The following is a 16,200-nucleotide window of genomic DNA, read 5'->3' as shown; positions in this document are numbered from 1 at the left end:
TGTATGCCTTTTCACGTATTTGCTTCAGCACAAATATCTGATCTGTTGTTGACCTATTAGGCCAAAAGCCAACTGATATTCTCCCAGAATCTCTCCTGCATGTGGAAATAGCCTATTGTAGGTAATGAATCTTACAGGTTACATTCAGCAAGGTAATCCCTCAGTAATTCGAACAATGAAATTTCTGTCTTTTCTTATGTATTATTTGGATTACACCTAAGCTCCAGCCTTCTGGGATTCTTTCCTCATTCCACCTAAGTTTGATAAGTTTGTGGATTCATTTATGGAGACTAATTCCACCATTTTTTAACAGCTCTACAGCAATTTCATCAGTTCCTGATGCTTTGTAGGTTTTTTAGACAGTGTACTACCTTCAGTACATCCTGTATGTGGATTCTTCTGTCTCTAGATCTGCCGTGTAGAAGAGTGGCGGCTGCTCACTTCTGGTGGAATTGCCCTCCAGAATTCCTTTGCACTATTGGCTCAATTTGTGTGGAAAATTCTCTCTCTGTCCTTAAGTGCTTTTATTTTTGGTCTATATTCTTGAGTCCCTTCTTTAATTTTATAATAAAATTTTGTGCTCTCTTTCCTTTGGTAGCACTCTTCCATCTTCTCTGTCTCCTTAGGGCTTCCCTTTATTCCACTTCCACATGCTCTTGCTACCTTTATTCTTTTTCCATTATAATTATAATCCTTGATTTGATCTTATATTTTGTATCAGAATTATCTCCTCAGAAAGTGGCCCCCTTTTTCCATCTCAGTACACATCTCTTTGATACCAGTATATGTACTATTGGTTTGGTTTATTTCTTCCGTGTTTTCCACGTCTCTCTGTAGATATTTTTCCTTGGGAAGAAGGTATTTACTGCCTTTTACTTGGCCTCAAAAGCAAACTGCAATCTTCATACTTTTGTACTAGTTTCAGTGTACGGACTTTCATTAAGAAACACATTTCTGAAAGCCTCTTCTTTGTTCAGTTTGGCATTATAATCACCAAGGACTATTTTAGAGCTATATCTAGGTATTCTATTACAAACCTCCTGTAGTAGTTGATCATATAAACCATGTAGCATACCTTCGTCTGATTCTTCTGTTACCGCACATCGGTCACATTATGAAATTTATCTTTGATATGCAGAGTAGGTTTTCTTTCATCATGTAGAATGAAAGCAATACCAGAGCTACATGTATCATCTGTTCCTGAATAATATAGGGAGAATTTATGCTTAGAATCTCACCTCTTCCTTTCCACCTGATTTCCTAAAGTGCAACATGTTCCATTCTGTAGCTTATCATCTCTTCCACAGTACTACTCATAGCTTCTGTTTGCAGCAGGTTACCCACGTACCAAATTTATTAGAATACTTCTAGATAAGCTCAAATACTGTGGTATGAATGGGACAGTGCTCAAATGGTTTAAATCGTACCTAACTGGAAGAGTGCAGAAAGTTGAAATAAACAGTTCACATAATATGCAAAAAACTGGTGATTTCTCAAACTGGGCAACAATCAAGAATGGGGTGCCGCAAGGTTCGGTCTTGGGTCCTCTGCTGTTCTTAATATATATTGATGACTTGCCATTCTATATTCACGAAGATGCAAAGATGGTACCTTTTGCTGATGATACAAGTATAGCTATCACACCCGACAGACAAGAATTAACTGGTGAAATTGTAAACGATGTTTTTCAGAAAATCATTAAGTGGTTCTCTGCAAATGGGCTCTCATTAAACTTTGACAGGACACAGTATATACACTTCCACACAGTAAATGGAATGACACCATTCATAAATATAGACTTCGATCAGAAATCCGTAGCTAAGGTAGAATATTCAAAATTTCTAGGTGTATGCATTGATGAGGGGTTGAACTGGAAAAAACACACTGAGGATCTGCTGAAACGTTTGAGTTCAGCTACTTATGCTATTAGGGTCATTGCAAATTTTGGCGATGTACATCTGAGTAAATTAGCTTACCACGCCTATTTTCATTCTCCACTTTCGTATGGCATCAAATTCTGGGGAAACTCATCATTGAGTAAAAGACTGTTCATTGCACAAAAGCGTGTCATCAGAATAATTGCTGGAGCTCATCCAAGATCATCCTGCAGACACTTATTTAAAGAGCTAGAAATCTTGACTGTAGCCTCACAATATATATATTCACTTATGAAATATGTTATTAACAATCCGAACGAATTCAAAAGTAATAGCAGTGTACATAGCTACAACACTAGGAGAAAGGATGATCTTCACTACTCAAGGTTAAATCTAACTTTGGCTCAGAAGGGGGTAAATTATGCTGCCACAGAAGTCTTTGGTCACTTACCTAATAGCATCAAAAGTCTGACAGATAGCCATATAGCATTTAAAAGGAAATTAAAAGAATTTCTTAATAGCAACTCCTTCTACTCATTAGATGAATTTTTGGATATAGTAAGTGGGTAATTTCCCAACCCCCACAAAAAAAAGTGTCATGTAATATTTTGTCTAATGTAATATCTTGTATATACACCTTTTATTAACCTGACACGTTCCACATCATTACAAAGTGTTGTATTCATGGTCTATGGAACAAGTGCTAATCTAATCTAATCTATAAAACCAATATATCGTTATTCCTGTTCCTTGGTGCAATTCATCTTTGTAAGCACATTCATGATAATAGACCTTCTACAAGGCAAGGGTATCAGCCCTGTGCTCAACCCCCAACCTGGTGGACCAGGCTTTCATTTTGGGGTTAGCTCCCACAGAGAGGTTGGCGACATAGTCTGTAGACATCCCCCCCCCCCCCCCTCCCTCCCTCTGTATTGGGTGACACTTTTCATCTGGCTCCTCTGCTGAGGCCATCGTAGTTTGGGTGATCCTACCAGTAGCTACACTACCACTGGCATAGCACCCAGCTTCATTCAAAGCTCACAAGCCTCCCCACCCACCACGTAAGGTGCAGCCAACAAGTTTAAAAAGTGAAGTTTAAGAAGATGAATAACCTGAAATTCAAATGACTGTAGACAGCTTTTCTGAAAGAAAAGGAAAAAAATGATTTAAAGGCAGCAGAATGTGCCCATGGTATGCTTAAAGTACACAAATCATGAAAGCGGTAGAAAATGAGGTGTAAACCTATCATAAAAATCTTGATTAAAAATTATAGTATAATGGTCATTTTTTACTAAGATTTTTAAGACACAGTAATCCAAAAATATTTTGTTAATCTTTTTCAAGTATTGAAGTGTAGGATGCCATGAGGTGTAAAATTGTGATGCAGATTTTGTTTTTCGATGACAGTCATCAATATCGAATTATGTCTATCAAATTACCAAATTAATAAATTTCTGTGAAAAAAATTGCTGTACCCCATCCAGGATCATATTAGAGAAATTTATTTTGTTCTTAACCTGATTTTTTGGTCGGGGATTATTCAAGATGAAAACAATTCATTTGTGCTATATGTGTGTATTGAAATAATTTGACACAGTCATCTTTTTGAAATACTTTATGAACTTAACCATTTTTTCAAATATTGTATAACTCACCCTGAAACAGATATTTTTTGGCATGAAAAAGGTATGGCATACTACCTGATAATTCAGAATTCACTGGCAATGCAATTGATGGGGTGTCCTCAAAAGCAATGCAACCTCTTCACCATCAGCAGTATGGTGCTTACTGCCCCATGAGATAGATGGATCACCATTAACAGTCTCATGACCTCACTCCACGAGACATTGTAGAGAGGTTTGCAGTTCAACTCAGGACATTTGTGCAAAGCCTGGCAATCGGGAAATTAACAGCAACAACAACAATAATTCTCGCTTCTTGCAGATTAAATGCTGCTGATAAAAATTTATTCCACCCACAGAATTCAAACCAGTTACCTCTGAGCTGAGCATTACATCATTAATACCTTTTTGTGTCATAAGCAAATGTTTTATTTCCGGTTTGATGCTACGTTTGTTACATTATTTACCCCGTTCATTGTGTGTGTGTGTGTGTGTGTGTGTGTGTGTGTGTGTGTGTGTGTGTGTGCGCGCGCGTGTGTGTGTGTGTGTGTGTGTGTGTGTGTGTGTGTGTGTGTGTGTGTGTGTGTGTGTGTGTGTGTGTGTGTGTGTGTGTTTAACATTTTTTTGGACAGAAACATTTCGGTTGGAAGAATTTTTGGTACAGTGACATTGTGATTAAATATTTTAGATTTTCACTAACTTCCTTCTTTTTCTTAAACCCTCCCACCTTTTCTTTTTTCCTCTGCATGAAATGGCCTTCTTATTGGATGCATTAAGAAGCTATTCATGTATTTCATCAAAGTTAAGATTTACCTATCTATGTGCTGTAAATAAAAACATTCAGTACTATGTTTGCTCAGCTATTACTGAATTAATAGTTACGTGATAACACATAAAACGTAGTTTTCACTTTTTGTCACATTATACAGTGTTTTATTGCTATATTAAATTTATAACATGCTTTTGCAAACAGGAGTCATATAGACTAGTGATGAAAATGAGACCAAAGGATATGCGCAAACGCCTAATGGTTAAATTCAGAGGAGAAGAAGGTTTAGATTATGGAGGTGTTGCTCGTGAGTGGCTGTACCTTCTGTCACATGAAATGCTGAATCCTCAGTACGGTCTTTTCCAGTATTCACGTGAAGATAATTACACTTTGCAGATCAATCCTGATAGCAGCATTAATCCTGTAAGTATTTTTCAGTGTCATGTCATACATAGTTTTCTCAAATGTGGTTGATAATTCACAATCAAAAATCTGTAACTTGATTTCCTCCACAGGAGCATTTATCATATTTTCACTTTGTGGGCCGTGTAATTGGGATAGCTGTTTTCCATGGTCATTACATTGATGGAGGCTTTACAATGCCATTTTATAAGATGTTGCTTAATAAACCTATAACACTGGATGATATTGAAGGTGTGGATCCTGAACTGCATAGGAGCTTAACATGGATGCTGTAAGTTCCAGAACATTCTCATTATTTTTGTTTGAGAACCTGTGTTAATGTACCTCAAATAATTTAGAAATTTGTCTGATGTTACAGTAGTGTACAAATACACAGTTGTCAATATTTGAAATGAATATAAACTAACGAAACATCCTAACTTATTAAAATTGCATGTTGAGCTCAAGACTAGGAACTGTATGCCTTTCATGGCAGCACCGTACTGATGGAGCTATACAGAGAAAACTATAGTATTGGTGTAAAGTTTCAGTCTGCCAATATATTCCTCCTCTTTCCAAACTTCAAAGAGACACTCCTGCATTCTTTGGGACTAGCACCACAGGAGGAAAAGTAGGGCATAGAATGACTTCTAAATATACAAAGGTTCTAAAGAAAAGTTGATGGTCAGAGAAAAATCAAAGTTTGTTGTTTGATTAGTGTATATGCTTACATCTATGTCAGTGATGTCAGGTATTCAATAAGGAAGGAAAAAATTTGTTTCTGATATGTATGTATCAAGTGGAACATTATGGTGATGCCTATTCTGTGGGTTTGAACACACCTATGTTAAGGACGGGGCACATAATACGGTACTGAAAGTATAGAATACAGTGTATTAGGGGTATGGGTACAGGTATCATGATAATTGAAAACTTAGTATGTACCCACATCAGTGTGTTAGTTGTTTTTTCTTTGTGTCTAACAGTCTTCCTGTTAACAGATCACATAATTTACTACCTGATGTTTCCTGCTCAATTGTAACTGCACCATGAAACAGATTATGAATGTCAGTATAGACTATCAATTTTGCATAGGTGTGTCGACACTTCAATACCTGAATAGTTGCTTAGTTGCCCAAGGGAATATAAACATTCGTGGATTGCTTGTGCTACAAGTAGTTGGAGGTACTAACCAGTCTAAAAACAGCTATAATCATTAGTCAGAAAATAGAGTAAATAAAGATGTAATGTTGTCCAGTACACTGTCCTCAGCCATTGATAGAAATACCTGCACTTACACCCCTAATGCTCTGTATGTATTAGGGACACAGAGAAAACATTTGGTTTGACTGTTGACAAAGACTTGGAAACAATTGAGATTTAAATGACATTCATAGAGACAAATTGAGATGGCTCAGCAATCAAGAATGATTATCATGGCAGCCGCAAGGTTGGTTGGATAATGCTTTCAGTGGTATTATCAGGATGTCCACCAAATTCTGAAATATGCAGAAGAGCCAGGAACTTTCAAAATTGGGAAAAACCTTTTATTTTATTCAAAAACCTTGATTTTTTTAAAAAAAAAAACCTTTTGGTGTATTCAGTTTTTATAGATACATAATAGTGAACACATCACTGTAGCCAAGATAGACACTTAAGTCCATGCCTACCACAGTAGTACAAGTTTATATAGTACTAGTTCTGCAGCTGATGAAGAGATTGAAGACATGCATGATGCGCTAAAAGAAATTATTCAGATAGTTTAGGGAGATGAAAATTTAATACTTATGGGTGACTGGAATTTAAGGGAGAGAAGGAAAACTGGTAGATGAATATGGACTTGGGTAAGGAATGAAAGGGGAAGCCACCTGGTAAGATTTTTGCACAGAGCACAACTTAATCGTAGCTAACACTTGGTTTAAGAATCATGAAAGAAGGTTGTGTATGAGGAAGAGGCCTGAAGACACTGGAAGGTTTCAGATAGATTATATAATGGTTAGACAGAGATTTAGGAACCAGGTTTTAAATTGTAAGACATTTCCAGGGGCAGATGTGAACTCCGACCACAATTTATTGGTTAGGAACTGTAGATTGAAAGTGAAGATCTGCAAAAAGGCAGGAATTTAAGGAGATGGAATCTGGAAAAACTGAAAGAACCAGAGGTTGTAGAGAGTTTCAGAGAGAGCTTTAGGGAACAATTGACAAACACAGGGGAAAGAAATACAGTAGAAGAAGAATGGGTTGCTTTCAGAGATGAAATAGTGAAGGCAGCAGAGAATCAAGTAGGTAAAAAGATGTGGGTTAGCAGAAATCTTTGGGTAACAGAAGAGAGATTAAATTTAACTGATGAAAGGAGAAAATACAAAAATGCAGTAAATGAGCTGGAGAAAAGGAATACAAGCATCTCAAAAATGAGATCATCAGGAAGTGCAAAATGGCTAAGTAGGGATGGCTGGAGGACAGATGCAAGGATGTAGAAACGTGTATCACTAGGGGTAAGATAGAAACTGCCTACAGGAGAATTAGACACACTTTGGAGAAAAGAAAACCACCTTTATTGGCCTATCAAGATGTCAGACGGAAAACCAATTCTCAGCAAAGAAGGAAAAGCGTAAAGGTGGAAGGAGTTATAGAGGGTCTATACACAGGAGATGTACTTCAGGGCAGTACTATGGAAACGGAAGAGAACTTTGATGAAGATGAAATGGGATGTACGATACTGCATGAAAAATCTGACAGAGCACTGAAAAACCTAAGTCGAAACAAGGCCCCAGGAGGAGAAAACTTTCCATTAGAACTACTGATAGCCTTGAGTCAGCCACCCATGCCAAAACTCGCTTTCATTTGGAGAGCAATATGTATGAGACAGGCGAAATACCCTCAGACTTCAAGAAAAATACAATAATTCCAATCCCAGAGAAAGCAGGTGTTGACAGGTGTGAATATTATCAAACTATCAGTTTAATAAGTTATGGTTGCAAAATACTAACATGAATTCTTTACAGACGATTGGTAAAACTGGTAGAAGCTGACGTCGGGGAAGATCAATTTGGATTCTGTAGAAGTATTGGAACACATGAGGCAATACTGACTCTACGACTTATCTTCTACGATAGATTAAGGAAAAGCAAACCTATGTTTCTAGCATTTGTAGACTTAGAGAAAGCTTTTGACAATGTTGACTGGAATACTCTCTTTAAAATTCTGAATGTGGCAGGGGTCAAATACAGGGAGCAAAAGGCTATTAACAATTTGTACCGAAACCAAATGGCAATTATAAGAGTCAAGGGGCACAAAAGGGAAGCCATGGTTGAGAAGGGAGTGATACAGGGTTGTAGCCTATTCCCGATGTTATTCAATCTGTATATTGAGCAAGCAGTAAAGCAAAAGAGAAAAATTTGGTCTAGGAATCCATCATGAAGAAATATAAATTTTGTGGTTTGCTGATGACATTGTAATTTTGTCAGAGATAGCAAAGGACCTGGAAGAGCAGGTGAATGATATGGCCAATTTCTTGAAAGGAGAATGTAAGATGGACTCAACAAAAGCAAAATGAGGATAATGGAATGTAGTCAAATTAAATCAGGTGATGCTTAGGGAATTATATTAGGAAATGAGGCACTTAAAGTAGTAGATGAGTTTTGCTATTTGGGGAGCAAAGTAAATGATGATGGTCGAAGTTGAGAGGACATAAAATGTAGACTGGAAATGGCAAGGAAAGCATTTCAGAAGCAGAGAAATTTGTTAACATCAAGTATAGATTTAAGTGTCGGGAAGTCTTTTCTGAAAGTATTTGTATGGAGTGTAGCCATGAATAGAAGTGAAACATGGACGATAAATAGTTTGGACAAGAAGAGAATAGAAGCTTTCGAAATGTGGTGCTACAGAAGAATGCTGAAGATTAGATGGGTAGATCACATAACTAATTGAGAGGTACTGGATAGAATTGGGAGAAGAGGAATTTGTAGTCCAACTTGAGTAGAAGAAGGGATCGGTTGGTAGAATACGTTCTGAGGCATCAAGGGATATTGTATTGGAGTGAAGCGTGAAGGGTAAAAACTGCAGAGGGGACCAAGAGATGAATACACTAAGCAGAGTCAGAAGGATGTAGGTTGCAGTGGTTACTTGGAGATAGAGAAGCTTGCTCAGGTTAGAGGAACATGGAGAGCTGCATGAAACCAGTCTGTGGACTGAGAGCACAACAACAACAGATATATAATCTGTTTAAATTGTACGTAATATTTGAAACAACATCTGAATATTCAGTGGAAGTGTATGTGTGATAAACATATTACCCATTGGCTATCCAATGTGTACACAGAGATTCACAACTGTTTTATACCTGTCAAGCAGTCACCTAAGGTAGGGATCGGAGGAAGGTGATTTGTGACACCAGGTGAGAGGTGAGGAGGGTGGGGAGAACTCTTTGCTTCCAAGTCAGGCTCAAGGTACTGGTCAACTGCTGTGGTAGAAATATCACAAAGAAGAAATAGTTTTCTAAAAGCACTTTATAGAGGCATTCATCTTCAATTTACAACATTATCTGAAATTAAATTAAGCTTGTTGTAACACTGATGATATTCATATCAGGTCTCCAGCCCGAACATAATGTCATCTTGACCGGTCCGCCTGACCGCCATCTTACATCGCACTAACTCGCCAGAACAAAAATCAAACACAAAGTGACAGCTCCTATATACACGACCTGTAGGTCCACCATGTGTGCGTGAACACAACTGCTCTCTAGTGCAAAGCACGATAGCAGACGTGTGGTGAAAACTCGCAGAAACTATAAATCGATATCATCCACTGTTGGCACCTTTCAATCATTGAAACAATGTCAAACAAAAGAGTTCCAGCTATTACTTAAAGGATACACCTTATCTCTGTGTTATATATAACCAGATTTCAATAGCTTCTTTCACTATGGGGTCCCAATAATTTGATGCATGGGCAACCACTTGTGCTTGATCGTACAACATTTTATGTCCTTCTGTAAGACAATGTTCCATAACCACAGATTTTACTGACTGAAATAAACATGTGTAGTGATGGTGCTCCACACACATTGATCCTGGACTTTACAAATTGTTTGTCCTATATAAGCTTTCCTGCAGTGGCAGAGAATTTTGTAGACATTGAGCTTCCTCAAACCCAAATCATCCTTCACTGAGCCCAGCAGTGCTCTAGTCTTAGCTGGCAGATGGAATACAATTTTAATATAAAATCTCTTTAAAATTCTTCCTATTTTTGAAGATTTGCTTCCCATGAAAGGCAGGAACCGCACTGATTTGCTTGTATCTTCTGTTGGTTCCCACAAAGGTCTTATCTGTTGAACACGATTGATCTGATTGTCAGTATGACCATTCTGCTTGAACATTGCTTTATATGATCCAGTTCTTGTGTCAAGCTACCTTCATCTGAGATGGCATAAGCTCTTCTTAACGATGTACATAGAGCCCCTTTGCGTTGGTACGATGGATGACATCTTGATGCACAAAGATATCGGTTTGTAGGCATGGACTGTTTCCTAATGTCCCATCATCTGTTCTGTAGACCAAGACATCTAAAAATGGAAGTTTTCTATCCTTTTCGACTTCCATCATGAACTTAATAGTGGGATGCAGACAATTAAAATCATCTATGAAATGATCCAGAGCATCCTTCCCACGTGGCCACACTATAAACGTATCGTCGACATATCTCCAAGAAGAAATATGAGGGAAATTTGAAAAATTCAGGAAAAATCTCAGTAGATGAAATTTGAAAAATGCAGGAAAAATCTCAGTAGATGAAATGGTTTGTATACTGAGGTGTCGTGTATCGTAGCTGGCTGGGGGCAGCTGAGTACGTGCACTCCTTCCTTACTCCCTCATTCTTACTGCTCCTCCCCTCCCTACCATTCCCTCCAGCTTGCAGTCAGTTCTGCCACCACTTCTCGCCGCTAGTCTAGCAGCTACTGACAAGTGGCAGGGAGTTGTGAGGAGTGGTTTGTTTGGATCCGATTCTCAGAGACTATTGATGCAGTGGCCAGAGGCAACGGTCATGTGTGCAAGAGTTGTGTCTGAGTGTGCACTCTCGTTTTCTGACAAAGGCTATGGCTGAAAATTTAGTTGAGTGTGTGTGATTGTCTTTTCTATGTGCCTGTCTGCGGCTCAGCGATCATCTTCATGGTGACTTGCTACCTATCCTCATTAGGATTGATTCTCAGAGTATTTGCACAAGTTACCTGTTGCTTGGATTGATCACCTTGGTCTCATTTCATCAACATGGTGCCTGTAACTCTTGAACAGCTGGCCACACGAGTGTACTTCCTCGATGGGCCAAAACTGCAAGCCATTTCTGGTGGTATCTCTAACGAATTGGTCCTGCCGATCTGAAGTCCTTCGGTTCCCACTAATGTGCAGGCCCTGCCTGTTGGATCTAATCTCACCAATCTGCCCGCAGGCCAGGCCTGTTTGTATATGGCATGAACCCAGGACTGCAGTGCACCTCAGCAGGCCATAGACCATAGGCCATGGGCGATGGATTTCAGGAATTGCGACTGTCTCACTGCAAGTGCATTGAACAGTGTGGCATTTTATAGACATTTTACTTATTCTAGTACATTTTGGCACTTTGAAAGTAGTTTGTATATTAAAAACTATGAACAATAAGAAGAAGAAAAATTGTGGCAGTTGCTGGTGGTTTGTACGCTATGCATTCATATATACCTCCAAAGAAAAATTACACAATACCTGTAAAATTAAATGATCGTGTGGGATTGATGGCTGGAGGCCCCATTCACGGAAGTTCGGTAGCCGGGTTGCGATTCTTCATGCAGGTGATGCCACATAGGTCGATTTGCATGTTGGTGATCATAAGATGAAGATTAGGACAGCACAACACCTAGTCGACGAGCAGAGAAAAACTCCAATTTGGCTAGGAATCAAACCCTGGCCCGCTATGTGGTAGGCAAATACATTACCATTCATCTAAGCAGGTGGACACACAATACCACTAAAATAATAGACATAACACAGTGGGTACAGCTGACAATAACGAACATAGTAGAACAAACATTTTATTGGCGGTCACCTGTAGTGTTGGTTTACACAACTCTTCTCTGCCTTATACATTTCTTTCAGGAGGTATACTTTTCTCTGAGGTTATTTCTGAAATCAGTGAAGGTTTTTTAACATATGTCTTGCGACTCTAAGGAAATGTGTATTTTTGTCAGCAAATATGTTTTGTTTTATTGAAATAAAATAACATCACTGGTCTTAATGAAACACATACACCATTTGGCATGCTTTCTCCATCTAAATAGAGTCCATTACAAATTGTTGATGTTTATACTTAGAGTTTTTACTCACTTTTAGAAATACAAAAGCCCCTAAATTTTTTGTTCAACTAATGTCTTTATTCACCCTTGAGATCTCAAAATTTGTCATGGAAAAATGCTGAAACTTGCCTGGAAATCAGGGAAATGACAGGGAATTTCACTTGGGGAAGCATGTGACAACCCTGGGTGTATCCAAAACTAACTGGGAAACTGTGTCATTTTTGAGAGCCCTGTATTATTTATTTCATGATTTGTCTGCACAGAGGTCACAATACACTGAGATAAATGAAACTTCATCCTTTCCTATGTCATTTTGTGGAAGAAGATTGGTCAAAAATGCCAGTGCAGCTGAAAGAGCTGTGAAAAGTCTTGAACGCACTCGAACTTGTGTTATGAGATAAAAATGCCGAGAACCATTCCTCAGTTATAAAGTTTCAGAAATGCTGCTGAAGCTTTCAGTGACAAATTGCTAGCTGCATAAGTGAAATTCTTCAGTTCAACAGCACATTTTTTGGTACTATTTTCACTTGATTTGAAGAATGATATTCTGATGCCTCCATTTCTATATTATGAATACATAATCTTATGAACATTTTGATGTAAAGAGTTGTGAAACTAGGTGTCTCAAAAAGCATAACCCATCTGTAATGAAAATCGACTTGAAGAATGTTAAAGAATCTAATTAGAGTGAGACAGTTCAAGCTGGCTTTTGCTGCAAGATGTGAACTTAAGAAAGAATGTATCTGCAGAAATATTCTTGCCAAAAGAAAGCCTGCGAACATGCATTATTGTCGTAGTAGAGAAGCCGCAAGAAAGATCACCTCTCAGATACAACTTAATATGTGCATTTTCCTGCTTGAATTCTGAAGTCGCAGTAAGCCACAAAGTAACTCAGAGAAGATTGACATCAAATAGAAGAATGTCAGGTTCAAAGGCAGGTTGTGTCAGACTTGAATTTTTGAGTTGCAGAGAAAAAAGAATTGAAGATGGAATAAAATCTTACAAAAGAAGTGGAAATCCTGTATAAATTCTGAATTTGATATACTCAAATTATTTTCAAAGGCGTACCCAAATTTGAGAGATTTTCTGCAAATTGTTATAATACGGTAATCGCACATTGAAATACGTCTTTTGAGTGAGCCTTTTCTGTAAACTCCAAAATTATAGATGTAAAGCAAAAAGAAAAAAGCCTTGTTGCTCAAAGGGAGAGATGACACACTTTGGGCACAAATGGAGTTGTCAGTTTCAACACCGACAGAAGCTTTTAACTGTTTTCACAAGGCGCACAAATACAATACAAAGATGATATAAAAAAATAAGGAGAAAGGAGGTGAAAGAGAAGAGGAGGAATGATTATTATTCAAATGAAAGCAAGCTGAAATCAAAGAATTTGAAACAAAAAGAGCAAATATGTTGAGTGAAGCCTCAAAGATTTTAACGGAAATTATGTATTCATCTTTATTGTGACAAATTACTAGAGATTGTTCCCTTTTATCAGTAAGTAAGTGTGTGTGTGTGTGTGTGTGTGTGTGTGTGTGTGTGTGTGTGTGTGTAATTTGTAATTTTTATAAGGTATTTTATATTGTCTGTAAGTCAAAATATAATATTTTATATGTACTTTTATTCATATCTGTGATTTATACTACAAAAGAAATAGGTTGTAATTAATTACTGATATTCTAAAAATTATCAGTATGTAATTTCGAAAGAAGGCTGTTTTAATGTCAGACTTAATAAAAAAAAAGGTAAAATATTCTCTGGACATTCTGAATATTTATGAGAATTGAACAAATGATACTGAAACTGTTTGTAAATGACAATGCATGCTAGGAACGGGATGTTTGGAGGCCTTCCCAAGTAGTAACAGCAGTGGTGACAATCTGTAGTGTAACTACCACTGAAATATAATACTATGGAAGCTATGAGTGTTTGACCTAACCAGCTGTAAAATGTTTGGCAGGAAGTTTCACACCATTATTAGTTGTCACTTTTTTCTGTTCCCTTTACTTATAAAAGCCGGGGGAGTATGGCTATACAGCCCTGAATCATTGTCCTAATGAACTGTATGCAGCATTATTTTGGGAAACTTTCTTCTTCTTCTTCTTCTTCTTCTTCTTCTTCTTCTTTTCGCCCCCTTCTTCTAATAACAATTCCATTTAGTTTTCCAGTTCCACTTTTGCATGAACCAAACAGGTTGATTGTAGTTTCAGCAGCAAATCTTTTAATTCCTTAAAACCCTCCCTTGGACCAACTTGAGAAGTTCTGAAAACACATTATCTATAATAAATTGTGGGACCCTACCCACGAGGCTTGACCAGAAGTCCGCACACTTGATTTCAGATGTGTTATACCTTATATCAATTTGTAATGACACACACAGGTGCTTTATTAATATTGCTAAACCATAAAGAATCATAATCATAGGATCAATTTCCAGAATTTCATTCTACATGTTACATGATAATTAATTTTTTTATAAATCTGATTGTGTTAAGATGTTAATTGTATGCCTTATTTTGTTAGGGAAAACAGCCTCACTGGTGTCATTGATACAACGTTTGCTGTGGAGCACAACAGCTTTGGAGTATTGAAGGTGCATGAGCTGAAACCTGGGGGAAAGGATATTAATGTAACAGAAGAAAACAAACGAGAATATGTAAAGTAAGTTGAAAGTTATGTTTACCATGAACAATAAAATTATATTCTGAAGATTCTTTATGTTCTCAGTAGGTATTTTATTTATTTAATATGCTGTGAAATAATAACTGTGGCAGGAAGATTTTGTAAATTTCTGCAGTTTTTGTGCATGTGATAAATTTGACCCAATCATAAAGTTGTAAGTGCAGTGCATCAGCCAAGAATTATGGTATTTGAATATTTATTGAAATAACACAACCTTTTAAAAACATAGTTTTTAAAAATATCTGTAGTTTTTTTAATTTGAGCAGTGAGATGTTTCTTGGTGATGGAGAAACCTGAATAAGTGGATACTTAACAGGCCTATAAGGAAGAACTGTAGGCTTTATAAGCAAAAAGTTGGACATTAGAAAAGATAAGATCGATCTACTGTTCTGTAGTAAAGTATAGAGAATGCCATAAGCTGAGAATATATGGTTTGGTGCAAGAGTGGCAATTGACTGCTACTGGAAACAGCCATAAGAGACTGTATTTGGATACTCTTTTACCAATTTCTCAAACTATTCTGTACTTAGTAGAGAACAACTGTAAGCATGTTCAGCTGTAGTAAAGATGGATTTGTGCATGCTTGTAATCTATCTGAATGAAACAACGTGTGGAGTTCTGTAATTTCGTTCTTGGAAGATGGACAATGACAGTTTTCTTCGACACTTAGTGTTTAGTGATAAGGCAACATTCCATTTAAGTGGAAAGGTGAACTGTCATAATATGAGAATATGGGGTACGGAACAACCACATGAAGTTGTACAACATGAAAGGGATTCTCCAAAATTTAATGTGTTTTGTGCAGTTTCACAGGAAAAGGTGTGTGGTCCATTTTTCTTTGTTTAGAACACACTTTCAGGAAACACATCACTATGTGATCAAAAATATCCGGACACCTGACTGAAAATGACTTAAAAGTTCGTGGTGCCCTCCATCGGTAATGCTGGAATTCAGTAGGGTGTTGGCCCACCCTTAGATTTGATGAAAGCTTCCAATCTCACAGGCATACATTCAATCAAGTGTCAGGTGCTGGAAGGTTTCTTGGGGAATGGCAGCCCATTCTTCATGGAGTGCTGCACTGATGAGAGGTATCGATGTTGGTCAGTGAGGCCTGGCATGAAGTCGGTGTTCCAAAACATCCCAAAGGTGTTCTATAGGATTCAGGTCAGGACTCTGTGCAGGCCAGTTCATTACAGGGATGTTATTGTCACGTAACCACACCACCACAGGCTGTGTATTATGAGCAGGAAAGATGCTATGGCCATCAGTGAATTGCTTGTCAACAGTGGGAAGCAAGAACATGCTTAAAACTTCAGTGTAGGCATGTGCTGTGATAGTGCCACGCAAAACAATAAGGGGTGCAAGCCGCCTCCATGGAAAACACGACCACACCATAACACTACCACCTCTGGATTTTAATGTTGGCACACCCTGCCGTCAGATAGCCACATTGTGTACCATGATTCGTCACTCCACACAGCACTTTCACTTTGTTCAGTCGTCTAATGTTTATGCTCCATACAC

The 16,200-nt window shown here is 37.8% G+C and overlaps 1 protein-coding gene across 1 annotated transcript in view; it reads left to right on the top strand.

The window, feature by feature from the left end:
- The window catches only part of LOC126458587 (E3 ubiquitin-protein ligase SMURF2), a 174,825-nt gene that overhangs the window by 130,214 nt on the left and 28,411 nt on the right, over nucleotides 1–16,200 (top strand). Inside the window, exons 10-12 of the mRNA XM_050095725.1 lie at nucleotides 4,473–4,691; nucleotides 4,784–4,962; nucleotides 14,518–14,655. Coding sequence (XP_049951682.1) covers nucleotides 4,473–4,691; nucleotides 4,784–4,962; nucleotides 14,518–14,655 — 536 coding nt within the window. The remainder of the gene's footprint in view (nucleotides 1–4,472; nucleotides 4,692–4,783; nucleotides 4,963–14,517; nucleotides 14,656–16,200) is intronic.

Source organism: Schistocerca serialis, chromosome 2 (assembly GCF_023864345.2).
Source record: "Schistocerca serialis cubense isolate TAMUIC-IGC-003099 chromosome 2, iqSchSeri2.2, whole genome shotgun sequence".
Classification (NCBI taxonomy): domain Eukaryota; kingdom Metazoa; phylum Arthropoda; class Insecta; order Orthoptera; family Acrididae; genus Schistocerca; species Schistocerca serialis.
Note: the sequence above shows the minus strand (reverse complement) of the source record. Positions and strands in the feature narration are given on the sequence as shown.